Here is a 27,501-nt window from a genome sequence, read left to right on the forward strand (position 1 = left end):
TAGTGCTAGTGTTAGTGATAGTGTTAGTGCTAGTGTTAGTGCTAGTGCTAGTGTTAGTGCTAGTGCTAGTGTTAGTGATAGTGCTAGTGCTAGTGTTAGTGCTAGTGTTAGTGTTAGTGTTAGTGCTAGTGTTAGTGCTAGTGTTAGTGTTAGTGCTAGTGTTAGTGCTAGTGTTAGTGTTAGTGCTAGTGTTAGTGCTAGTGTTAGTGCTAGTGTTAGTGCTAGTGTTAGTGTTAGTGCTAGTGTTAGTGATAGTGCTAGTGTTAGTGTTAGTGCTAGTGTTAGTGTTAGTGCTAGTGTTAGTGCTAGTGTTAGTGCTAGTGTTAGTGATAGTGTTAGTGCTAGTGTTAGTGCTAGTGCTAGTGTTAGTGCTAGTGCTAGTGCTAGTGTTAGTGCTAGTGTTAGTGATAGTGTTAGTGCTAGTGTTAGTGCTAGTGTTAGTGTTAGTGCTAGTGTTAGTGTTAGTGCTAGTGATAGTGTTAGTGCTAGTGTTAGTGTTAGTGCTAGTGTTAGTGACAGTGCTAGTGTTAGTGCTAGTGCTAGTGTTAGTGCTAGTGCTAGTGTTAGTGTTAGTGTTAGTGCTAGTGCTAGTGTTAGTGTTAGTGTTAGTGTTAGTGCTAGTGTTAGTGTTAGTGCTAGTGTTAGTGTTAGTGTTAGTGTTAGTGCTAGTGTTAGTGTTAGTGCTAGTGCTAGTGTTAGTGCTAGTGCTAGTGTTAGTGCTAGTGCTAGTGTTAGTGCTAGTGTTAGTGCTAGTGATAGTGTTAGTGCTAGTGTGGTGCTAGTGCTAGTGTTAGTGCTAGTGCTAGTGCTAGTGCTAGTGTTAGTGCTAGTGTTAGTGTTAGTGCTAGTGCTAGTGTTAGTGTAAGTGTTAGTGCTAGTGTTAGTGTTAGTGTTAGTGCTAGTGCTAGTGTTAGTGTTAGTATTAGTGTTAGTGTTAGTGCTAGTGCTAGTGCTAGTGCTAGTGCTAGTGATAGTGCTAGTGCTAGTGTTAGTGTTAGTGCTAGTGCTAGTGTGGTGCTAGTGCTAGTGTGGTGCTTGTGCTAGTGCTAGTGCGAGTGCTAGTGTTAGTGCTAGTGTTAGTGCTAGTGTTAGTGCTAGTGTTAGTGCTAGTGCTAGTGATGGTGCTAGTGTTAGTGCTAGTGTTAGTGCTAGTGCTAGTGTTAGTGTTAGTGCTAGTGTTAGTGTTAGTGCTAATGTTAGTGCTAGTGTTAGTGCTAGTGTTAGTGTTAGTGTTAGTGCTAGTGCTGGTGCTAGTGTTAGTGTTAGTGCTAGTGCTAGTGTTAGTGTTAGTGTTAGTGTTAGTGCTGGTGCTAGTGTTAGTGCTAGTGTTAGTGTTAGTGCTAGTGCTAGTGTTAGTGTTAGTGCTAGTGTTAGTGTTAGTGCTGGTGCTAGTGTTAGTGCTAGTGTTAGTGCTAGTGTTAGTGCTAGTGTTAGTGCTAGTGTTAGTGCTAGTGCTAGTGTTAGTGCTAGTGTTAGTGCTAGTGTTAGTGTTAGTGCTAGTGTTAGTGCTAGTCCTAGTGTTAGTGTTAGTGCTAGTGTTAGTGCTAGTGTTAGTGCTAGTGCTAGTGCTAGTGTTAGTGCTAGTGTTAGTGTTAGTGTTAGTGTTAGTGCTAGTGCTAGTGCTGGTGTTGGTGCTGGTGCTAGTGTTAGTGTTAGTGCTAGTGTTAGTGTTAGTGTTAGTGATAGTGTTAGTGATAGTGCTAGTGCTAGTGTTAGTGTTAGTGTTGGTGCTAGTGCTAGTGCTAGTGTTAGTGCTAGTGTTAGTGTTAGTGCTAGTGTTAGTGCTAGTGCCAGTGCTAGTGTTAGTGCTAGTGTTAGTGTTAGTGCTAGTGTTAGTGCTAGTGCTAGTGTTAGTGCTAGTGATAGTGTTAGTGTTAGTGCTAGTGTTAGTGTTGGTGTTGGTGCTGGTGTTAGTGCTAGTGTTAGTGCTAGTGTTAGTGCTAGTGCTGGTGCTAGTGCTAGTGTTAGTGCTGGTGCTAGTGTTAGTGCTAGTGTTAGTGTTAGTGTTAGTGTTAGTGTTAGTGCTAGTGCTAGTGCTGGTGCTGGTGTTGGTGCTGGTGTTAGTGTTAGTGTTGGTGTTGGTGTTGGTGTTAGTGTTAGTGTTAGTGCTAGTGCTAGTGTTAGTGCTAGTGCTAGTGTTAGTGTTAGTGCTAGTGCTAGTGCTAGTGTTAGTGTTAGTGTTAGTGCTAGTGTTAGTGCTAGTGCTAGTGTTAGTGCTAGTGTTAGTGCTAGTGATAGTGCTAGTGCTAGTGCTAGTGCTAGTGCTGGTGTTGGTGCTGGTGTTGGTGTTGGTGTTAGTGCTAGTGTTAGTGCTAGTGATAGTGCTAGTGTTAGTGCTAGTGCTAGTGATAGTGTTAGTGCTAGTGTTAGTGCTAGTGCTAGTGTTAGTGCTAGTGCTAGTGTTAGTGTTAGTGCTAGTGTTAGTGTTAGTGCTAGTGCTAGTGTTAGTGATAGTGTTAGTGCTAGTGTTAGTGTTAGTGTTAGTGTTAGTGTTAGTGCTAGTGTTAGTGCTGGTGCTGGTGTTAGTGCTAGTGTTAGTGTTAGTGTTAGTGCTAGTGCTAGTGTTAGTGATAGTGCTAGTGCTAGTGCCAGTGCTAGTGATAGTGTTAGTGCTAGTGTTAGTGTTAGTGCTAGTGTTAGTGCTAGTGCTAGTGCTAGTGCTAGTGTTAGTGATAGTGTTAGTGCTAGTGCTGGTGTTGGTGCTAGTGTTAGTGCTAGTGTTAGTGATAGTGTTAGTGCTAGTGCTGGTGCTAGTGTTAGTGCTAGTGCTGGTGCTAGTGTTAGTGCTAGTGTTAGTGTTAGTGCTGGTGTTGGTGCTGGTGTTGGTGCTGGTGTTAGTGTTAGTGCTGGTGTTGGTGTTGGTGTTAGTGCTAGTGTTAGTGTTAGTGCTAGTGTTAGTGTTAGTGCTAGTGTTAGTGCTAGTGTTAGTGTTAGTGCTAGTGCTAGTGTTAGTGCTAGTGTTAGTGATAGTGCTAGTGTTAGTGCTAGTGTTAGTGCTAGTGCTAGTGCTAGTGTTAGTGCTAGTGTTAGTGCTAGTGTTAGTGTTAGTGCTAGTGTTAGTGTTAGTGTTAGTGCTAGTGTTAGTGATAGTGATAGTGTTAGTGTTAGTGCTAGTGTTAGTGCTAGTGTTAGTGCTAGTGATAGTGTTAGTGCTAGTGTTAGTGCTAGTGTTAGTGCTAGTGCTAGTGTTAGTGCTAGTGTTAGTGCTAGTGTGGTGCTAGTGCTAGTGTTAGTGCTAGTGCTAGTGCTAGTGTTAGTGCTAGTGTTAGTGCTAGTGTTAGTGTTAGTGTTAGTGCTAGTGTTAGTGTTAGTGCTAGTGTTAGTGTTAGTGCTAGTGCTAGTGCTAGTGCTAGTGATAGTGATAGTGATAGTGATAGTGATAGTGCTAGTGTTAGTGTTAGTGCTAGTGCTAGTGTGGTGCTAGTGCTAGTGTGGTGCTTGTGCTAGTGCTAGTGCTAGTGTTAGTGCTAGTGTTAGTGCTAGTGTTAGTGATAGTGTTAGTGCTAGTGTTAGTGCTAGTGTTAGTGCTAGTGCTAGTGCTGGTGCTAGTGCTAGTGTTAGTGCTAGTGCTAGTGTTAGTGCTAGTGATAGTGTTAGTGTTAGTGCTAGTGTTAGTGTTAGTGTTAGTGCTAGTGCTAGTGTTAGTGTTAGTGTTAGTGCTAGTGCTAGTGTTAGTGTTAGTGCTAGTGTTAGTGTTGGTGCTGGTGCTAGTGTTAGTGCTAGTGTTAGTGCTAGTGTTAGTGCTAGTGCTAGTGTTAGTGTTAGTGCTAGTGTTAGTGCTAGTGCTAGTGCTAGTGCTAGTGTTAGTGCTAGTGTTAGTGTTAGTGCTAGTGTTAGTGCTAGTGTTAGTGCTAGTGTTAGTGTTAGTGTTAGTGCTAGTCCTAGTGTTAGTGCTAGTGTTAGTGCTAGTGTTAGTGTTAGTGCTAGTGCTAGTGCTAGTGTTAGTGCTAGTGTTAGTGCTAGTGTTAGTGTTAGTGTTAGTGCTAGTGCTGGTGTTGGTGCTGGTGCTGGTGCTAGTGTTAGTGCTAGTGTTAGTGTTAGTGTTAGTGATAGTGATAGTGCTAGTGTTAGTGCTAGTGCTAGTGTTAGTGTTGGTGCTAGTGCTAGTGTTAGTGTTAGTGCTAGTGTTAGTGTTAGTGTTAGTGCTAGTGCCAGTGCTAGTGATAGTGCTGGTGTTAGTGCTAGTGTTAGTGCTATTGTTAGTGCTAGTGATAGTGTTAGTGCTAGTGTTAGTGCTAGTGTTGGTGTTGGTGCTGGTGCTAGTGTTAGTGCTAGTGTTAGTGCTAGTGTTAGTGCTAGTGCTGGTGCTAGTGCTAGTGTTAGTGCTTGTGCTGGTGCTAGTGTTAGTGTTAGTGCTAGTGTTAGTGCTGGTGTTGGTGCTGGTGTTGGTGCTGGTGTTGGTGCTAGTGTTAGTGTTAGTGCTGGTGTTGGTGTTAGTGCTAGTGTTAGTGCTAGTGTTAGTGCTAGTGTTAGTGCTAGTGCTAGTGTTAGTGTTAGTGCTAGTGTTAGTGTTAGTGCTAGTGTTAGTGTTAGTGATAGTGCTAGTGTTAGTGCTAGTGTTAGTGCTAGTGCTAGTGTTAGTGCTAGTGTTAGTGCTAGTGCTAGTGTTAGTGCTAGTGTTAGTGATAGTGTTAGTGCTAGTGTTAGTGCTAGTGTTAGTGCTAGTGTTAGTGCTGGTGTTGGTGTTGGTGTTAGTGCTAGTGCTAGTGTTAGTGTTAGTGTTAGTGCTAGTGTTAGTGCTAGTGCTAGTGTTAGTGCTAGTGTTAGTGATAGTGTTAGTGTTAGTGCTAGTGTTAGTGATAGTGCTAGTGCTAGTGTTAGTGCTAGTGTTAGTGCTAGTGTTAGTGCTAGTGTTAGTGTTAGTGCTGGTGCTGGTGTTGGTGTTGGTGTTAGTGATAGTGTTAGTGTTAGTGCTAGTGCTAGTGTTAGTGCTAGTGTTAGTGCTAGTGTTAGTGTTAGTGCTAGTGTTAGTGCTAGTGTTAGTGTTAGTGCTAGTGTTAGTGCTAGTGCTAGTGCTAGTGTTAGTGCTAGTGTTAGTGTTAGTGTTAGTGCTAGTGCTAGTGTTAGTGTTAGTGTTAGTGCTAGTGCTAGTGTTAGTGCTAGTGTTAGTGCTAGTGCTAGTGTTAGTGCTAGTGTTAGTGTTAGTGCTAGTGATAGTGATAGTGCTAGTGTTAGTGTTAGTGTTAGTGCTAGTGTTAGTGCTAGTGTTAGTGCTAGTTAGTGCTAGTGTTAGTGTTAGTGCTAGTGCTAGTGTTAGTGTTAGTGCTAGTGTTAGTGTTAGTGCTAGTGTTAGTGCTAGTGTTAGTGCTAGTGCTAGTGCTAGTGCTAGTGCTAGTGGTAGTGTTAGTGTTAGTGCTAGTGTTAGTGCTAGTGTTAGTGTTAGTGATAGTGTTAGTGCTAGTGCTAGTGCTAGTGCTAGTGTTAGTGCTAGTGTTAGTGCTAGTGCTAGTGTTAGTGATAGTGTTAGTGCTAGTGTTAGTGTTAGTGATAGTGTTAGTGCTAGTGCTAGTGTTAGTGCTAGTGTTAGTGCTAGTGTTAGTGTTAGTGCTAGTGCTAGTGCTAGTGTTAGTGTTAGTGCTAGTGTTAGTGCTAGTGCTAGTGTTAGTGCTAGTGCTAGTGTTAGTGTTAGTGTTAGTGCTAGTGCTAGTGTTAGTGCTGGTGTTGGTGCTGGTGTTGGTGATAGTGTTAGTGCTAGTGCTAGTGTTAGTGATAGTGTTAGTGTTAGTGTTAGTGCTAGTGCTAGTGTTAGTGCTAGTGCTAGTGTTAGTGTTAGTGTTAGTGCTAGTGCTAGTGTTAGTGATAGTGCTAGTGCTAGTGTTAGTGCTAGTGTTAGTGCTAGTGTTAGTGCTAGTGTTAGTGTTAGTGTTAGTGTTAGTGCTAGTGTTAGTGCTAGTGTTAGTGCTAGTTAGTGCTAGTGTTAGTGTTAGTGTTAGTGCTAGTGTTAGTGTTAGTGCTAGTGTTAGTGTTAGTGCTAGTGTTAGTGTTAGTGCTAGTGCTAGTGTTAGTGCCAGTAGTAGTGGTAGTGCTAGTGTTAGTGTTAGTGCTAGTGTTAGTGCTAGTGTTAGTGTTAGTGCTAGTGATAGTGTTAGTGCTAGTGTTAGTGCTAGTGTTAGTGCTAGTGTTAGTGTTAGTGCTAGTGCTAGTGTTAGTGCTAGTGTTAGTGCTAGTGTTAGTGCTAGTGGTAGTGCTAGTGTTAGTGTTAGTGCTAGTGTTAGTGATAGTGTTAGTGTTAGTGCTAGTGTTAGTGCTAGTGCTAGTGTTAGTGCTAGTGTTAGTGCTAGTGCTAGTGCTAGTGCTAGTGTTAGTGTTAGTGCTAGTGTTAGTGCTAGTGTTAGTGTTAGTGCTAGTGTTAGTGCTAGTGTTAGTGCTAGTGATAGTGCTAGTGTTAGTGCTAGTGCTAGTGTTAGTGTTAGTGTTAGTGTTAGTGTTAGTGCTAGTGCTAGCTCCGATAGCCTCTGGAGCACTTCTGCATTTGATTGCACCTGCTGCGCTGTCATTTCGAGTGGTAGCTTCTTCATTAGCATTGCTTATGCAAGTTTTATATTTTTTTTATGAAGAAGTGGTCAATTGTTTTTATAGCTCTTTTCTCCATTGTGGGCAGGTTGGCTAGTTGTAGCTTGTTGAGCACTGAGCAGTACAGTCACACAACCTTTTTCACTGTTTTGTTTTGCATTTGCACCGTCATGTGTTTGTACTGTCCTGTCCTGTACCCTGAATCTTGTGTGGTATATTTCAATTCTTCACTTTTGGGTTAAAAAAGTACTTCAGGAGGAAAATGCGGTCAAATCAACCATTTATTGAGCACGCCTCACACAGGTCAAATCTTCGGCAATACTAAAGTTCACAAGGTGGTATCCGAGTTTATATGTCCTGGCTTCAGGCCAGGTTTCATATGACAAACATATTTGCATACAAGGGATGTTCATTAACACAGATCTGATCAACTAGTCTTGTAATTGGTCAACAGGTCACTGAGCCCTGCCCCCCTCCGGACATGGGGGCAATTTTGGGTTCTTCCTGTGTCCTCCTAAGATCACGTTACAACTGTAGACTAACTGACTTCTTCTTCAGAGGTGTTATCTTTATTGACTCAGGGACAAAGGAATGATTACTCAGGACAGGACATCTGTTGTCCTCTACATGTTAAACTACTCAAGTTAACAAAGTTCCTACTGAAGTGAAGTTTATTCATTATTCTTAATCAAATGATTACTACATGAGAGTAATACAAATTTATTGATGTAATACAGTATAAAAATATACTACACTTGAAACAAAAAACACAGGCTCACAGCACTGAGCCTGTGTGTGTGTGTGTGTGTGTGTGTATCTGTGTATGTGTGTGTGTGTGTGTGAGACACACGTGTTTCCGAGATTCTGTGGACCAATCGCATTACCTCACGAGCCACACACACAACCGATCTCCAATCACAAAGCCCCAAAACTGGCTCCGCCCCCCGTATGACGGGACACCAGCCGTCGCGAGCGCTCCGCTCTCGAGCTGCTCTGACGCTGACGGCGGGGATGCTGAGGCCCATCCCTCCGAGGCCCATCCCGCTGAGGCCCATCCCTCCGAGGCCCATCCCGCTGCTGAGGCCCATCCCGCCACCTACAGATCTGCTCCCCCCCGACCAGAGGTGTGTCTCCCGGGACCAGTTAACCAGCTGTTGACGCACGGCGCCGTCACACACAGCTGTGCTCCGGGGCTCCGAACACACACCGACCAACCGACCAACCGGCTTCCCCTGATGCTCAGAACCGGACGGGCTGTTACCATCACACCGGGACCAGAGACCCAGTATTAGCAGGGCTCTTCAGGAGGAAGAAGTATGGATGTGTTCAGTCTGCTGGACCTGGACGGGCTGTCCCACGGGCTGGCGGGGCTCAGCATGTTTCCGTACTTCGACGTAGCGCACTACGCCGTGTCCGTGATGAGTTTGAGGGAACAGCCAGGTAAGAGAACAGCCTGGTGGAGGTTTATTATGGCTCTGAGAGAGCAGCCAGGTAAGATATATAACAGCCTTAAGGAGAAACCTATCTGACTTTTTATCGTGTTTTACCTTTTTACAATTGTTCCTGCTGCACGTTTTTGGTCTGTGAAGAATTTCGACCAGTAGCTTCACTCGTTTCATGACATAACATGACATAGTTTACTGACATAACTGAAGTTGTGAGTGCTATACTGCTATTGTTAAACATACACACACACACACACACACACACACACACACACACACACACACACACACACACTGTGGAGATTACCACTGTCCGCTTCTAAATTTATATTTATCAATAAACAGAATACAGAATCAGTCTTTGTTTGGACCCAGTCTAGTTGAATGTTTATAGAGACACACTTCATGTGATGAGGCAGATGAGTCACATAACTGTCCCTTAGGTTAGAAGGAGCTCGCGCGGCTGTCTTAAGCACATATTCAAACAGGAAATTAAAACAAATGAACAAGAAGCTCTCACAACACACACACACACACACACACACACACACACAGACTCACTCACTCACACACACACACACACACACACACACACACACACACACACACACACAGACTCACTCACTCACACACACACACACACACACACACACACACACACACACACACAGACTCACTCACTCACACACACACACACACACACACAGACTCACTCACTCACACACACACACACACACACACACACACACACACACACACACACACACAGATCAAGTTATTAATTAGTTCTCATATTGTGGTTCTGCCTGAAGCGTAATGTGTGACGTATGTAGGTATTATGTAGGAGAGGACAATGGCCTCACAATGTTCCCAGGAGAGTGGAGGCGTCTGGCAGGCATAGTGTAGTTTTAATTGACAAACTAAGTGGCTGAAAGTCACATATCATTTTACAGTACAAGCGCAGTAATAAACATACTAGCACTTAAGCGTGATGGCACAGTGCCTGTAGACTACATCACTGTCCCCCTCCCTGTACTCACATGATATAAGGCCACTGCGCAAGTGGTAGTAAGATGATATGATATCCTTCGCTGGTATTAGCTTGCTCTGAGTGGATATAAATACCGTCACACCGCGTGAAACGTAAAACCTTTATTTAGCAGCCTCCCATTGTACCTCAGAGATGCCTGGAGCACAGCCACCTGGTGATCCGTCTGTAGGACAGAGACAGCTGCACTTTACTATCCAGGGTTGACCTTTACAAACACACACACACACACACACACACACACACACACACAATTGGGCTATTTTAGACGTTAGTTTGGCTTGTGAGGCATTTGAGTTTTCCTGAACCTTTAACCCTTTGATCCTCTATTTGCAACTATCTGAGCCTGGAGAGATGGAGGGAGGGAGTGAGAGAGAGAAGGGTGGAGGGGAGAGAGAGAGAGAGAGAGGGGTGGAGGGGAGAGAGAGAGAGAGAGGGGTGGAGGGGAGAGAGAGAGAGGGGTGGAGGGGAGAGAGAGAGAGAGGGGTGGAGGGGAGAGAGAGAGAGAGAGGGGTGGAGGGGAGAGAGAGAGAGAGAGGAGGGAGAGGGGAAGAGAGAGGGATCTTGAGTGAGTGTTCCAGCTTAGTGATTGTGTAAGTGAGTGAGTAGGTCCCCCAAGCAACACAGGTGGAGGGAGAGAGAGAGAGAGAGAGAGAGAGAGAGAGAGAGAGAGAGAGAGAGAGGCCCCCAGTCTCCTCCCCCCTCGCCCCCCTCTCAAAATATCCTGGGTCAGTCAACACAATAAACAATAGGTCACCATATCATCTTTCTGTTGCTACAGAAGGCATATGTATAGCAGGGTATGGTATACATGGTGTGTGTGTGTGTGTGCTGTGTGTGTGTGTGTGTGTTGTGTGTGTGTGTGGTCATGGGACACCGTGGTGATTGGTATGTTGTATGGGGAATATCCTAAGTTGTGGAGTGAAGGGTACAGTAGTACTTAGAAAAGAGAGATTGGATTCCTGAACAAAACTGATCTAGGTAAGAGGATGACAGCGATGAAGGGTTTCCAACTCTGAGAGACAATACGAGGTGTTCAGCCAATACACATTCACCTGGTTATCAATGACACACAATCACACCAGAGAACTTCCTGGAATCTCAGCATCTTCTGCCCAGAAAGGAAAGGAATGTTCCAGGAAGACACCCCCTCTCTTTCCATAGCCTGTATGATTCTCGAGCGCCGTCTATATTTAGACATGTGAGATCTGGCTAGGATCTCCACTAGGAACCATCTGACTGCATTTTTAATGACATTTCCGTTTATTCATGTATTTAGCTTCATGAAAGAGCAGTTTCACTGAGGCCTGGATTACACTACTGCGTTTTTCTGTGTTTTCCTCGAGAATGACCTACGTTTGCGCCGAGCAATTACACTAATTACACTAAGACAAGATAGAAACCGGAGGCGGATCGATACGTTGTTTTGGTGCTCGAAATCCAGAGCTGCGTTTTAGTGTAATAGGCAGATCTGTTCTAGTGTAATAGACAGATCTGTTCTAGTGTAATATATCTGTTCTAGTGTAATAGATCTGTTCTAGTGTAATAGATCTGTTCTAGTGTAATAGATCTGTTCTAGTGTAATAGATCTGTTCTAGTGTAATAGATCTGTTCTAGTGTAATAGACAGATCTGTTCTAGTGTAATAGACAGATCTGTTCTAGTGTAATAGATCTGTTCTAGTGTAAAAGATCTGTTCTAGTGTAATAGATCTGTTCTAGTGTAATAGACAGATCTGTTCTAGTGTAATAGATCTGTTCTAGTGTAATAGATCTGTTCTAGTGTAATAGATCTGTTCTAGTGTAATAGATCTGTTCTAGTGTAATAGGCAGATCTGTTTTAGTGTAATAGATCTGTTTTAGTGTAATAGATCTGTTTTAGTGTAATAGATCTGTTCTAGTGTAATAGATCTGTTCTAGTGTAATAGATCTGTTCTAGTGTAATAGATCTGTTCTAGTGTAATAGATCTGTTCTAGTGTAATAGATCTGTTCTAGTGTAATAGGCAGATCTGTTTTAGTGTAATAGATCTGTTCTAGTGTAATAGATCTGTTCTAGTGTAATAGATCTGTTCTAGTGTAATAGATCTGTTCTAGTGTAATAGATCTGTTCTAGTGTAATAGACAGATCTGTTCTAGTGTAATAGGTAGATCTGTTCTAGTATAATAGGCAGATCTGTTCTAGTATAATAGGCAGATCCGGTGGCTTTAAAAAAAAAAAAAAAAAAACTATAGGAAATGTCTACACTGTAACGCTGTGTTCACTTCACATTATAAAAATCAAACAGGTGATTTAGGAGTTTGAGCTATATAGTATTTTAGTGGATACTATAATCTAACAGGTGATTTAGGAGTTTGAGCTATATAGTATCTTAGTGGATACTATAGTTAATATACATTTGGAAATAAGAATAACAGGAGTCACGCAAAAAAACAGCAAGCGGATAAGAATGTAGAATTAACTTAAACTGTAGCCATTCAATGTTTACAGTTTCCCCCCAAAAGGTAGACATTTGAAATCATAACCCAAACAAGAGTAGACACTTCAAATAATAATATTCTCTTGTTCAAATAAAAGTATAGAGATATGGTGCTATAGGCTCTGCGTGGGGGGGCTTCCCTGCTCAGTTTGGGCTCCCGCTCCTTCATCACACCTGTCTGACCTTCCTAGCACTCCTGCCCTTTTCTTTATGAATACTTTCTATTTAATAATCTAATTCTGTCCAAATGTTCCAATATATAGTCCTTATAATCAGTCCATTTTAAGTCCTTCATCCATTCCCTCACGTTATAGATCCCATATTATGATGAGACTTAAATATGACGAGAGGTATTGAATGGGTTTATGCCAGCAATCCATTTCAGCAGGGTTAGGAATTTGGTCATTTTAGGGGCAAGGCCTTTTGGCCTTCGGTGTCACTCAATTTTTTAGGGTACAAAGGTCACATGCCAAGGCACAAAGGCCATTGAGTGAAATAAGAGGATTTGAATTGCTTGCTTGCGCTCAACGAAGCAGCAGTCCTTACAGCTGGTTACGTGTGCCAGTTTCACATTACATCAAAGCCACTAGCAGGCTACAGGTGTACCACTGGTGCATTGATACATTGACATCAATGTAGCCTCAACTGAATTCATTTAGGAATATCAAGAAAACAACAGGAGACCACTGATGCTTTTAAAGCAACCTTGAGATTTAGATGGTAGCAGGGGCTCATAAGCCACGGGGGTCGCAGGGGGTACAGTTATTTCGGGTTATCACGGCCAGAGGGAGGGGCTTCGACGGTCATGGCCGTGGTGTAATTCCCACCCTGCTTATCAGTAATCATTGAACAATAGCCTAGGAATTGGTTTGGTTGTGTGTGTGAGTTGTTGAACTTGAAATGTCAGTCTCACCAATGTGTTACCTGGTGTTACTCCCACAATTTGTTCTTTTCTGTTTTCCCACCTGACTGTTCTGCCTTAGTTTATTATTTTACAACTTGTGTGAACTTCCTTTTTAGTTCGTTCTCAGAGACCAGTCTGTTAAACTACCATTTGTCCTGTGTGACATCACTTCCCCGTACCGTTTGTCCTGATTGACATCACTTCCTCTACCACGACTATAAGACGACACCCCCTGTTTCATTCATTTATTCTGAGCTTGAATTACTTCCTGTTTAGAATCCTTTTTGCAAATTGTAAACACCAGAATAAACTATCGTCTTCGTTTGATAAACAGCTTGACCGACCACTCGCGTGAAAAGAAGGCGGTAATTCTTGTAGGGACAAAGGATGGAGCAGACATCGTCTAGGTGTCTTGACCTCCTGGAAAGGTCATCCTGTCTATGTGAAAGGTTGAGGGAGGTGGTGAATTACAAAGGAGGTGGTGAAACGTGAAACTACAATTTCTATGACGCGCTGCGCTCAAGGACCAAGTCGGGTGACTGGATGGACTTGATTTTGTCCTCTTGGTAAAAGTTGATTGTGCTCAAAAAACGTTAAAGAATAAAACAAAAGATGCAGCAACATGAAGTAAATGAGATGGTGGTTGGGAAGCAGAGGAAAGTGTTTAAATGAATGGCAGTATACCTGAGTTCATGGAGTTTACAACCATTCATCTCTTACAACATACATAGTGCTAAATAAATAAGGTGAACAGTTAGGCTATAATATTAGGCTATAATATCGCAGCAGTGAGGATTGAGACTGAACAATAAGAGATTTAAAAGCATTATTAACACCCCTAAATAAGTATACAGTCCCTCAATTCAATTCAAAAATGTATTGCCACATCAAAAAGTTGACATGTCAACAAGCTAGACACTGTGGAGATTTAGACCAGAGGAAGAAAGAGAGAGAGAAAGGGAGAGCGAGAGAGAGAAAGAAAGAAAGAAAGAAAGAGGGAGAGAGTGAGAGTTCTATCACTGAGGAAGTTAGAGGGAGAAGGGATTCTGGATGGTCTGCACCCTGTAGCTGTTTGCATTTCAAATTCCTCCGAACCAACGCTGATAGACGAGATCGTCTTCTGATCTGGAACAAACGCATGTCTATCCACACTGATCTGCGAGAGAAACAGAATGTGAGCTTGCTAAATCCAGATGGTGTCACGAGGCCAGCGTTTCTATAGACATGAAGAGAAAGAGACAGGGAAAAGGATGGCATGTCACACTATTGAGACGCAGCCTCAGAGAGGGGTAGGACCACAGAGACAACTACAGCACCTCGTGACAAACACCTCCAGTAGATCTGAGATGCAAAACTTCTCTCTTCCTCCTCCTGGCTGGTTTGACTTGCATGTAACTAATTCAGACAAGATCACTTTTGTCAAATTTGAACATTTATTATACAAGCAGCATAATTATACAAGCGGCATAATACATGCATATGAATTTTGGCGGTGTGCTCTGTCCGGGGGGCTCCCTGCCCACCGGCGTGGAAGCGCTCCACGCGCGTGGAGCGCGTTAGCAGGGGGAGGCAATCTAGGTGTTCCCCCCCTCTGGGCCAAGCCCTTGGCCCAGACAGCCAGGGGGAACGGCATCTAGCCCCCTGCCTCAATGACGATCAGAGTGGGCCGCGATCGGGAAGACGCTCGGAGGTAACTCAGCCCACTAAGACCGTCAAAGAGTGCCACAGGAGGACTGCTGTACATTATAGTCCCCGGTCCCCACGGGCCGACGCTTCGTGGGTTCCGCGGGAGATACAGCACTCGCGCCTCTGTGTCCATGGCGCCCGCCACGGATAGCCACAGAGACCAGCTAGCGGCTACTCTGGCATCCACCGGCCGACGCCGGTGGAATACCTGCAAACTACCCCGGACAGAGAGCAATGACGACAACAGACGACATACATACGCAGGAGGAGCAGGGGAGGTGGTGGGGCGAGCATGCAATTACGACAGCAGTAAGCAAGCGCGAATAATGACATGTTTTGACAGCTTAAATACCTGCGCTCTGGTGAGCTGACCAATGCTATGACAGCTACAGTCAGCTGGTGCTGCGTCATGCGTGACAGATTAACCTCTGCTGACCCCGGCTGACGTACGTGCCTTGGCTGAATTTGCGTCGGAGACTTCATATGTGCTCCATGCAAATCATACTGTAGGCAAAACAGCCCAGCAGAAGTGCAGTGATGTAGTGATGCAATACAGATAATAATAATAATAATAATAATTATAATTAGGAGTAGTATTAGTAATACATATAATAGTAAATAATAATAATAATAATAATTAGGAATAGTATTAGTAATACATATAATAGTAAATACATATAATAATAATCATAATCATAATCATAATAATACAGTAGTAATAATAATAGTAATACAGGCCTACATGTATAATTAAAGTTAGGGTGCCTCTCCTGAGTTATGCAAATACATATGTTCATCTAGAAAGCTAAACAAGCTCTTCCAAACCTGGCTAAAATATAGTTATGTGATAAGGACCTACAGTCTGGTGATTGTTGGTTGGACCCCTAGCCAGAGTTAGGTCATGTTTATTCACACGGTCGTGATTGGCCAGCAGCAAGCCTTCCTCTTTTAGAGTCCATCATAGCGTGTAATCTCCTGTCATAATGACACAAGCACCGGTTTACAGCAACGGCCAACAAATAAACAAACGAAGTCTGTGTTTAGTCGAGGGATGACGTCCGCCAGGCAAACACTGTGGATCCTGGCGGATAAACGGTGTCTGTGAGAATCAAGCCACATGCGACGTATCTGACACATCCTTCCTTTATGTTCCGTACCAGGTTCTGCGCTAGAGCCTCTCTTCTAAAGCTCTTCTGTGTGCGGAGAGGGGTCTGGACCCCCCAGCCCGTCGGCTCTCTGATCTACACTAACACCGTGGTCAGGAACCCTGAACATGTTGACAGAGCCAAGCCTTGTTTACATGCTGAACACGTACAGGCCTTGTGTGCAGTCTGCGCTGCTGGTTGCCTGGCTGTGCCGGACGGTCATGCTGGCTGCCCTCACTCACCACCCCGCTCTGCTTTTCACTGCTGTCTGCATGAACTGACATCACACCGTATCAGTGGATCACAGGCTGAATTAGTTATTCTACAAACACCAGGATTCTTTGCCTCAAATCTGCCCGAGAAACATCTCTGACAAGATCTTGAGCTCATGACTTCAAAGGTAGTTCTATAGCAATGACTGGGGCTCAGAGTCCAACCTACTGTACAGCTCTCTGATTCCTCCAGCAGTAACCTCTGTGATCAGCTCTCAGGAGGTAATGGTATTGATCTACTCTGTGTTGATCTCGATTGATCATCCTCGAGCAGCTTGCCGAAACATCAACTTCAATATGGATTAGGATAACAGGCGTAACAGTGTGCCTAGCTGAAAGAGGATTGTCTAGGCCGGGAGTGCCCACACTTTTTGGCTTGTGAGCTACTTTGAAACTATCGGCGGTGTCTTTAGCCTACTGAAATGACTCAATCACACAGCACAATGCACCACTCGCACTGAATGGAATCAACCAGGGTTGCATAATCCTGACTATTTGGGGGTTTTTGGTGGATTTTCCTTGGCTACTCTCAGCACTCTAGTTTACCGTGTTACAAAATAGATTGTAGCCCATAAAACGAGTTGTAGCAGCTGCAAAAACAAGACTAAACAATGATTAGATCAGCACACACATGATTAAACCATTAATATACTCAGCTAAACTACAGTACACAAGGTCATACTTGTAATCTACAAAGCAGCAGGAGGAGAAAGTAGCTCATTTGGCCAACGAGAGAGGTGGCGTGACTGCTTGTTTCCGCACATGCAACCTCAATGCGCTTCATCAAGTCAACTTTTTATGTATTTTCTTTTGAATGGCTCGCAATCTACCAGCTTAGAGATCTACCAGCAGAGAGATCTACCAGCATAGAGATCTACCAGCATAGAGATCTACCAGCAGAGAGATCTACCAGCATAGAGATCTACCCACATAGAGATCTACCAGCACAGAGATCTACCAGCATAGAGATACCAGCATAGAGATCTACCCACATAGAGATCTACCAGCATAGAGAGATCTACCAGCACAGAGATCTACCAGCATAGAGATCTACCAGCACAGAGATCTACCAGCATAGAGATCTACCAACATAGAGATCTACCAGCATAGAGATCTACCAGCACAGAGAACTACCAGCATAGAGATCTACCAGCATAGAGATCTACCAGCATAGAGATCTACCAACATAGAGATCTACCAGCATAGAGATCTACCAACATAGAGATCTACCAGCATAGAGATCTACCAGCATAGAGATCTACCAGTATAGAGATCTACCAGCATAGAGATCTACCAGCACAGAGATCTACCAGCATAGAGATCTACCAGCATAGAGATCTACCAGCAGAGAGATCTACCAGCATAGAGATCTACCAGTATAGAGATCTACCAGCATAGAGATCTACCAGCACAGAGATCTACCAGCATAGAGATCTACCAGCATAGAGATCTACCAGCAGAGAGATCTACCAGCATAGAGATCTACCAGTATAGAGATCTACCAGCATAGAGATCTACCAGCACAGAGATCTACCAGCATAGAGATCTACCAGCATAGAGATCTACCAGCAGAGAGATCTACCAGCATAGAGATCTACCAGCATAGAGATACCAGCATAGAGATCTACCCGCATAGAGATCTACCAGCTTAGAGAGATCTACCAGCACAGAGATCTACCAGCATAGAGATCTACCAGCATAGAGATCTACCAGCAGAGATCTACCAGCAGAGAGATCTACCAGCACAGAGATCTACCAGCATAGAGATCTACCAGCATAGAGATCTACCAGCATAGAGATCTACCAGAGAGATCTACCAGCATAGAGATCTACCAGCATAGAGAACTACCAGCATAGAGATCTACCAGCATAGAGATCTACCAGCATAGAGATCTACCAACATAGAGATCTACCAGCATAGAGATCTACCAGTATATAGATCTACCAGCAGAGATCTACCAGCAGAGAGATCTACCAGCATAGAGATCTACCAGCATAGAGATCTACCAGCATAGAGAGATCTACCAGCATAGAGATCTACCAGCACAGAGATCTACCAGCATAGAGATCTACCAGCAGAGATCTACCAGCAGAGAGATCTACCAGCATAGAGATCTACCAGCATAGAGATCTACCCGCATAGAGATCTACCAGCATAGATATCTACCAGCAGAGATCTACCAGCAGAGAGATCTACCAGCATAGAGATCTACCCGCATAGAGATCTACCAGCATAGAGATCTACCAGCACAGAGATCTACCAGCATAGAGATCTACCAGCATAGAGATCTACCAGCAGAGATCTACCAGCATAGAGATCTACCAGCACAGAGATCTACCAGCATAGAGATCTACCAGCATAGAGATCTACCAGCACAGAGATCTACCAGCATAGATATCTACCAGCATAGAGTTCTACCAGCATAGAGATCTACCCGCATAGAGATCTACCAGCATAGAGATCTACCAGCATAGAGTTCTACCAGCATAGAGATCTACCCGCATAGAGATCTACCAGCATAGAGATCTACCAGCAGAGAGATCTACCAGCATAGAGATCTACCAGCATAGAGATCTACCCGCATAGAGATCTACCAGCATAGAGATCTACCAGCATAGAGATCTACCAGCACAGAGATCTACCAGCGTAGATCTACCAGCATAGAGATCTACCCGCATAGAGATCTACCCGCATAGAGATCTACCAGCATAGAGATCTACCAGCATAGAGATACCAGCATAGAGATCTACCAGCATAGAGATCTACCCGCATAGAGATCTACCAGCACAGAGATCTACCAGCGTAGAGATCTACCAGCACAGAGATCTACCAGCATAGAGATCTACCAGCATAGATCTACCAGCGTAGAGATCTACCAGCATAGAGATCTACCAGCATAGAGATCTACCAGCATAGAGATACCAGCATAGAGATCTACCAGCATAGAGATCTACAAGCATAGAGATCTACCCGCATAGAGATCTACCAGCATAGAGATCTACCAGCATAGAGACCTACCAGCATAGAGACCTACCAGCATAGAGATCTACCCGCATAGCCTCTGAGATCTACTGGTCCATCACGATCGACACCCCTGGTCTAGGCTGTGTTTGCATAATCATGTACATAGTCCAATGTTAATTTCGGAGACGAAAACTATGACGAAAATGATTCGCGAGACGATATCTAAATAAAAGCTAATTTATGATGACAAAAACTATGAATCTGAATGAATGAATGAAATCTGTTGTCATTTTTATCAACAAATAAAAACTAGATGAAAATGTTAGGGAGGGATGATTTGGGAAGAGATCCAATCAGAGATTTCCGTGAAAGTCATGGCTCACGCTGAAAAAACACAGACAAGGAGAGCGCATAGAAATGTAATTCATGTAATTTGTCCATCAATCTAATAGATATTTCCTCCAGAATTATATGAGTTTGGAAATACTAGAGAAATGGTTAAATAATGCATTACACTAGACCTTCAGACTGGGATCCACTGGATCTTCTGACTGGGATCCACTAGACCTTCAGACTGGGATCCACAGGATCTTCTGAATGGGATCAACTGGATCTTCTGACTGGGATCAACTGGATCTTCTGACTGGGATCCACTGGATCTCACTGGAGACACGTCCTCCTCAGGGAAGGCTTTGTCCAGGATCCACTGATGGCTGCTGTTACTACTGCTGCTAATACTGCCACTATACCCTACCTGCTAATACTGCCACTATACTCTACCTGCTAATACTGCCACTATACTCTACCTGCTAATACTGCCACTATACCCTACCTGCTAATACTGCCACTATACTCTACCTGCTAATACTGCCACTATACTCTACCTGCTAATACTGCCACTATACTCTACCTGCTAATACTGCCACTATACTCTACCTGCTAATACTGCCACTATACTCTACCTGCTAATACTGCCACTATACTCTACCTGCTAATACTGCCACTATACTCTACCTGCTAATACTGCCACTATACCCTACTTGCTAATACTGCCACTATACTCTACCTGCTAATACTGCCACTATACTCTACCTGCTAATACTGACACTATACTCTACCTGCTAATACTGCCACTATACTCTACCTGCTAATACTGCCACTATACTCTACCTGCTAATACTGCCACTATACTCTACCTGCTAATACTGCCACTATACTCTACCTGCTAATACTGACACTATACTCTACCTGCTAATACTGACACTATACGCTACCTGTGTACGGTTTCTTCCTCTATGGCTCGGATGGTACACGTGCTGGTTCTTCCTCTGTGGTTCTGGAGGGTAAACCTACTGGAGGTTCTGAGGGGTACACCTGTTGGTTCTTCCTCTGTGGTTCTGATGGTACACCTGTTGGTTCTTCCTCTGTGGTTCTGATGGTACACCTGCTGGTTCTTCCTCTGTGGTTCCAATGGTACACCTACTGGTTCTTCCTCTGTGGTTCCAAGGGTTCACCTGCTGGTTCTTCCTCTGTGGTTCCAAGGGTTCACCTGCTGGTTCTTCCTCTGTGGTTCCAAGGGTTCACCTGCTGGTTCTTCCTCTGTGGTTCTGATGGTTCACCTGCTGGTTCTTCCTCTGTGGTTCTGATGGTTCACCTGCTGGTTCTTCCTCTGTGGTTCTGATGGTACATCTGCTGGTTCGCTCAGAGCAGGACGGGTGTCACCTCCGAGGCCTGCAGACTGGCTTCTTTAGTGTTGCTTTAGATAAAGTGCTGCTTATAAGGGCTTCATATTTGACATGGTGGGTTTAGGTTATGTCACTGTTATGACACATCTATTAACACTATCAGAAGCATGACATACGGTTTTATATGCTTTTTGACGCATTACCACAGTGCTTATAGAGGATTTACTGTATAATTACAAGCTGCACTTCATGGCCAGGAGGCCATGGAGACCCACAGACCTGTAACCTGCTGCCATCTGCCTGTCTGTCTGTCAGACACCCTCAATTGATGGTTTGCAATGATTGCAGTTGGAATAAGGTTGTTGTTGTTGCTATTGTTGTTGTGGAGGATATAATGGGCTTTAACCACACACATGCTCACTATGTATGTGTACATAACCAAGTGTCCATTGGTAAGCGTGTGTGTGTGTGTGTGTGTGTGAGAGAGAGAGAGAGTTGCTAATGCACTCTACTGCTCTGTTCTCTATCTCTCTCAGGGAAGGTATTAACTATTCCATCATGTCATGCCAGTTATGTAAACAGACTATGACAAACCTTTAAACCTCTGCCCCCTCCACTCTCTCTCTCTATCTCCCTCTTTCCCCCTCCCTTCCTCCCTCTATCCCCCTCTCTCTCTCTCTCTCTCTATCTCCCTCTTTCCCCCTCCCTTCCTCCCTCTATCCCCCTCTCTCTCTCTCTCTCTCTATCTCCCTCTTTCCCCCTCCCTTCCTCCCTCTATCCCCCCCTCTCTCTCTCTATCAGCCCCCTCTCTCTCCACCTACTTGTCTAGCCACTAAACTACAGGTTCTTGTGACTCAGTAAACACCCGTCTTGTTGAATAATTGAAAGGAATAGGAGAGTGATGTGAGGAGGTGCTTTCATTCAGTACAGTCCCCTCCCATAACTACAGTATGCTACAGTTAGATAGTCCATGTGAGGGTCTAGCTATAGTATGCTAGGGTTAGAGTTAGAGTTAATATAGTCCCTCCTCAGTCAGGGTTTAGTATGCTAGGGTTAGAGTTAATATAGTCCCCTCCTCAGTCAGGGTCTACCCAGCAAACATGCAACGTCAGGGAGACGTTCAGATCATGTCTTAATAACGTCCGTCGGTCCTGAACCCCGTTTGTTCGTCTGCTGGACCCCTCAATATTCACACGTCTGGCTTGGACCCCTCTAAGAGTTCTGTGGACGTGCAAAACGGTTTCAATATCTGAACGTAAAAAAAAAAATTCATTCTGGCTCCTAATTGGATGTCTTTGGACGTCCAAAAAAGACTAAAAGACGTCTTTTAGACGTGTCTTTGCTCAGTGGGTAACTACAGTATGCTAGGGTTAGAGTTAGAGTTAATATAGTCCCCTCACATGTCAGGTTGTAACTACAGTATGTTCATGTGAGACCTCTGTTATTAGTGAATCTTCCCATCCTCCAGTCCCAGTACAGTAAAAGTGCACCCCAGTGTATTTATACATGATCTATACCCCAGTGAATGTATATATATATATGATCTGTGTCCGGGAGGCTGACCTGCAGACGGCCTGTCCTCGCTGCCTCTCCTGGACTCTCTAATCTGGCTTTAATCCCTCCAGATTACCAGGCTGGGTTTAGCGAGCACGCTAGCGATGACACCAGGCTAACTCTGCGGCCAACACCGGGAACAGGAAGGGCACCTGGTCGCCCCGGTAACCACCACTTCCCGTGGGCTGGTGCAGTCTGAGAGTGGGCGGGGCTTCGCCTGCAGTGTTGACACAACGTTAGTGTGTTAAACAGCTCTGTCTCCTGTCTGACCTCGTTCAGCTGCTCACAGACGCCTGTCTCAATACGTGAGTTGACCCTGGAGTCCTGTCTTCACACAGACCAGCGCCTGACGGTCAGAGAGCAGGAGGACACGTCCGTCTCCTCTGGTGACGAGAGGCTCAGTACTGAGTGGGGAGTGGAGACGCTGATAAACACAGTTATCAGAGCTGAACACGCAGATACCAGTGACCACAGTGGACTTTGTAACCCAAAACGCCGTCCGTTGGGGGAAATGCAGCCATGTGCAAACACAGCAGCAAGATATGTGAGCGGTCGTGACAGGAAGAGGACGTCCAATGGAACACAGCCACCGTAAAGACTGTCAATCAGTATCCCTGCACACCACACTGATCACTGGACATATACACACAGTACACACACACACAGTACATACACACAATACATACACACAGTACATACACACACAGTTAGCATTTAAATACATTTGTAAACATTACACTTACTTATTCGCTCAATTCACTTTACATTCATATTTTAACATTTTTGTGATGTTTGCTTTGGCAATGTAACAGTTTCCCATTCCAATAAAGCAATGAATTGAATTGAGTAGACTAGAACATGTTCTAGAACTGGAACACTGAGTAGACTAGAACATGTTCTAGAACTGGAACACTGAGTAGACTAGAACATGTTCTAGAACTGGAACACTGAGTAGACTAGAACATGTTCTAGAACTGGAACACTGAGTAGACTAGAACATGTTCTAGAACTGGAACACTGAGTAGACTAGAACATGTTCTAGAACTGGAACACTGAGTAGACTAGAACATGTTCTAGAACTGGAACACTGCGTAGACTAGAACATGTTCTAGAACTGGAACACTGAGTAGACTAGAACATGTTCTAGAACTGGAACACTGAGTAGACTAGAACATGTTCTAGAACTGGAACACTGAGTAGACTAGAACATGTTCTAGAACTGGAACACTGAGTAGACTAGAACATGTTCTAGAACTGGAACACTTAGTAGACTAGAACATGTTCTAGAACTGGAACACTGAGTAGACTAGAACATATTCTAGAACTGGTACACTGAGTAGACTAGAACATGTTCTAGAACTGGAACACTGAGTAGACTAGAACATGTTCTAGAACTGGAACACTGAGTAGACTAGAACATGTTCTAGAACTGGAACACTGAGTAGACTAGAACATGTTCTAGAACTGGAACACTGAGTAGACTAGAACATGTTCTAGAACTGGAACACTGAGTAGACTAGAACATATTCTAGAACTGGTACACCGAGACTAGTCTAGTAGGACAGTAGGACAAGTCTGGAATGTTCTACAAACATAGAACTGAGACCTGAGATAGGGTTTTTGGAACATGTTTTTAGAAGTGGAATCTTCTCCCCTGTCTGTCTGTCTGTCCGTCTGTCTGCCTGTCTGTCTGTCTGTCTGTCTGTCTGTCTGTCTGTCTGTCTGTCTGTCTGTCTGCCTGTCTGCCTGTCTGTCTGTCTGTCTGTCTGCCTGTCTGTCTGTCTGCCTGTCTGTCTGCCTGTCTGTCTGTCTGCCTGTCTGTCTGCCTGCCTGCCTGCCTGCCTGTCTGTCTGTCTGCCTGTCTGTCTGTCTGTCTGTCTGTCTGTCTGTCTGCCTGTCTGTCTGTCTGTCTGCCTGTCTGTCTGTCTGTCTGTCTGTCTGTCTGCCTGTCTGTCTGTCTGTCAGGTTAATGTTTACCCAGCAGTGGACCAGGGAAGGGAGGAGCTAACGGCACAGTTATCTGTTCACACTCACATTGCTCACCCACACCAGTCACGGATATATCATTAAGTTACTCAAACAGTGTGACGTCTCTCTTCCGTGTCACCAGACCTCACTGTGGGAGCCACGCCCCCTAGTCTCTGTCATGGTTGGATAGATAGATATACTTTAATGATTCCCTAGGGGGAACTTTGGTGTTTCAGCAGTGGAAAAATTACATCAAAGATTTAGAAGTGCAGATACAGAATATGCATAGTAGCAATAATTGAATTGAATTGAAAGCTTTATTGTCAATATACAAGTATAACGAAATGTCGTAAGAGCTTCCTCTACAACAATACTCACAGCCACACAGCCACACACACACACACACACACGCACACACACACACACACACACACACACACACACACACAAAGACCAACATAAGAGCATAGAAAATTGCACAGTCCCATATTTCTTTCATCAATATTCCGTTCAGTCCGAGTTATAAGTCCCGTAGGGTGATAGAGGGCTGGGAGGGGAGTGTTTGATCAGCTCCATGACAGCTCTAGCAAAGAAGCTGTTTCTCAGCCTGGAGGTGCGGGCTTTGAAGGCCCTCTAACGCCTCCCGGACGGGAGCAGAGGTGGTGGGAGGGAGGGGTGGGCTGTGAAGGCCCTCTAACGCCTCCCGGAGGGGAGCAGGGGAAGAGGTGGTGGGAGGGGTGGGCTTTGTCCTTTAGGATGCTGCCTGCCAGGCGTAGGCAGCGGGTCCTAAAGATGTCATCGAGAGTGGGCAGGGGGAGTCCCATGATGTTTACGGCAGTCCTTATGACTCTCTGGAGGGACTTCCTGTCGGCCTCCGTGCAGTTCACATACCATGCTGTGATGCAATAGGTCAAGGTCCTCTCAATGGAGCGCTGGTAGAACAGGTCAGGTGATTTTTCTTGAGTGTCCTCAGAAAGTAGAGACGCTGTTGAGCTTTCTGAATCATGGCTGTGGGGTTTTCCTCCCATTTAAGGTCCTCTTAGTGTAGTATAGAATAGAATATATACACACATCCAGTCTGTATAAATGGATATGTCTAGGAATACACATATATACATACATACATACATACATACATACATACATACATGCATACTTGACAACAGCTGCTAAACACCACCATCAGCTGTCTGTATGACAACCAGAATCTGATGATGATGGTGATGACTGATGATGATGATGATGATGATGATGGTGATGATGATGATGATGATGATGATGGTGATGATGGTGATGACGGTGTCCTGACGGTGTCCTGTGTCCCGGTGGTTCTGCAGGGGTTCTGGAGGTGTCCAGGAGGAGCCCGTTCGCCTGCTGGTTCAGCTCCATGCTCTTCTGCTTCGGAGGAGCTGTGCTCGCTGGGTTCATGATGGCGGAGCCCCTCATCGCCCCGCTGTCCAACTCCACCAACGTCCTCATAGCCTCGCTGGTCTGGTGAGTCACAGTCAGTCCTGAGGGAGGGACACTAGATAGAGCGGTAGATAGATCAACTTTACTGATCCCTGAGGGGAGACTTCTTTGTTGTAGCAACACACACACACACACACACACACACACACACACACACACACACCAATACACACACCAAACACACAAACAAAAAGGCACAGTAGGCAAAAGGTCAATACAGTAATGCACAAAAAGGCAGTTTCTACAACAGAGAGTTTGGATACTTAATTCTGATTGGCTAGCAGCCGTGGTAAAATACTCTGTAACCCACGGCTGCGACCGCATAACAATTAGTATTAATGCGCCGTCAATCTCATTGACGAGGCCATTGATAAGATCAAGCGGTAGGCTATGCTTTGCGTAGCAACCACTCGTAGCAACCTCACCTTTTTCGTATCCTATTACAATAACGCACTCATCAGTCCGACTCCAACACTTCCACACCCCTATCAGCAGAAACGAGTGCTCTGGAGAACGGTCCCAGGTGTGTGTTACAAAGTATTTTAACACGGCTTCCAGCCAATCAGAATCAAGAACCAGAACTAACCATTGTATAAAAGCGGGATAATCAACTCATAGGTGTGCGTTAAACGGTTTTAAGGCGCTGCACGTCGGGTGATTCTTCGCCTCCACGTCGTGCCTTAAAACCGTTTATGCAACGGTTAGTTCTGGTTCCTGATTCTGATTGGCTGGAAGCCGTGTTAAAATACTTTGTAACACACACCTGGGACTGCATATCATTCCATTTTCAGTATTAATGCGCCTCCCATTTGATCCAATGCATTGTAGTTGTTGTTGTTGCTTGGCAACCCTTTTGTTAGGGGAACTATTTTGCTCGGCGGAATTGAGGGAATGATGCTTCGTTTTGAATAAATGTTAATATTTTACATTGCTGTGTCTATTTTACACTAATAGATGTAGTAACCGTTGTATAAAAGCTTTGCGTCGTGCCTAACAACGCCCCCTAGCTGTTATAAAATCACTATAACACACGGCCTCTCGTGGTTTATTGCTTAATTAACGCACGCCTACTCGTTGATTATCCCTTACATATACAGTATGCAAGATGTGCAAAATGTACAAAAAATACACAATCAATTCTCTAATCAGGTAGGACAACAAAAGGCACATCGATTACTGGACTAGTCACAGTATGGGTCAGTTCAATTCAAGTCAGGAGGATGTCATGTCATGTTAATGAATAATAATAATAATAAGTGAAGTGTAAGCTGTTATCTATTCACAATAATAACTAATAACTAACTAAAAATAGAAAGGACTGTCCAGAAGAGAGCAGGCCTTCTTCTCTCTCTCCCAGCTGGCTCAGGTCCAGAGTGTCCAGCCAGTCAGGGGATGCGTTCAACAGTCTGATGGCGGCTAGTATGAAGGAGCCATGCAGCACCGTGGCGAGATCAGTCTCCCGCTGACGGTGTTCCTCTGCCTGGCCAGAGGAACGTGTAGAGGGGGAGGGGGAGGTCTGGGGCGCCCTCGGTTTGACCAGCACTCCTCTCTCTGCCACGGCAGTCACAGAGTCCAGGCTGACCCTCAGGACAGTGAGGTGTCCAGGCTGACCCTCAGGACAGTGAGGAGTCCAGGCTGACCCTCAGGACAGTGAGGTGTCCAGGCTGACCCTCAGGACAGGGAGGTGTCTGGCTGACCCTCAGGACAGGGAGGTGTCCAGGCTGACCCTCAGGACAGTGAGGTGTCTGGCTGACCCTCAGGACAGGGAGGTGTCCAGGCTGACCCTCAGGACAGTGAGGTGTCTGGCTGACCCTCAGGACAGGGAGGTGTCCAGGCTGACCCTCAGGACAGTGAGGTGTCCAGGCTGACCCTCAGGACAGTGAGGTGTCTGGCTGACCCTCAGGACAGTGAGGTGTCTGGCTGACCCTCAGGACAGTGAGGTGTCCAGGCTGACCCTCAGGACAGGGAGGTGTCTGGCTGACCCTCAGGACAGGGAGGTGTCCAGGCTGACCCTCAGGACAGTGAGGTGTCCAGGCTGACCCTCAGGACAGTGAGGTGTCCAGGCTGACCCTCAGGACAGGGAGGTGTTCAGGCTGACCTCAGGACAGTGAGGTGTCCAGGCTGACCCTCAGGACAGTGAGGTGTCCAGGCTGACCCTCAGGACAGGGAGGTGTTCAGGCTGACCTCAGGACAGTGAGGTGTCTGGCTATCATAAAGAGTTTGTTGGCAAATAGATTTGACAACTGGACAATGGATGCGTTGCACAGCAAATATGCAGCATCCAACACTTCCTTCATGCTCTGATACAGCTGCCCCATCCCAGAATGCAGCAGTGATGGTAGTAAGAGGGGGTGAAGAGGGAGAGCAGAG

General features: G+C 45.0%; 1 protein-coding gene across 1 annotated transcript in view; it reads left to right on the top strand.

Moving 5' to 3' along the window:
* Window positions 1-7,707: 7,707 nt before the first annotated feature.
* The window catches only part of tmem38b (transmembrane protein 38B), a 28,064-nt gene continuing 8,270 nt past the window's right edge, over window positions 7,708-27,501 (top strand). Inside the window, exons 1-2 of the mRNA XM_084460008.1 lie at window positions 7,708-7,953; window positions 24,999-25,155. Coding sequence (XP_084316134.1) covers window positions 7,830-7,953; window positions 24,999-25,155 — 281 coding nt within the window. The 5' untranslated portion in view covers window positions 7,708-7,829. The remainder of the gene's footprint in view (window positions 7,954-24,998; window positions 25,156-27,501) is intronic.

This window comes from Borostomias antarcticus (genome assembly GCF_949987555.1).
Source record: "Borostomias antarcticus genome assembly, chromosome: 30".
Lineage (NCBI taxonomy): Eukaryota > Metazoa > Chordata > Actinopteri > Stomiiformes > Stomiidae > Borostomias > Borostomias antarcticus.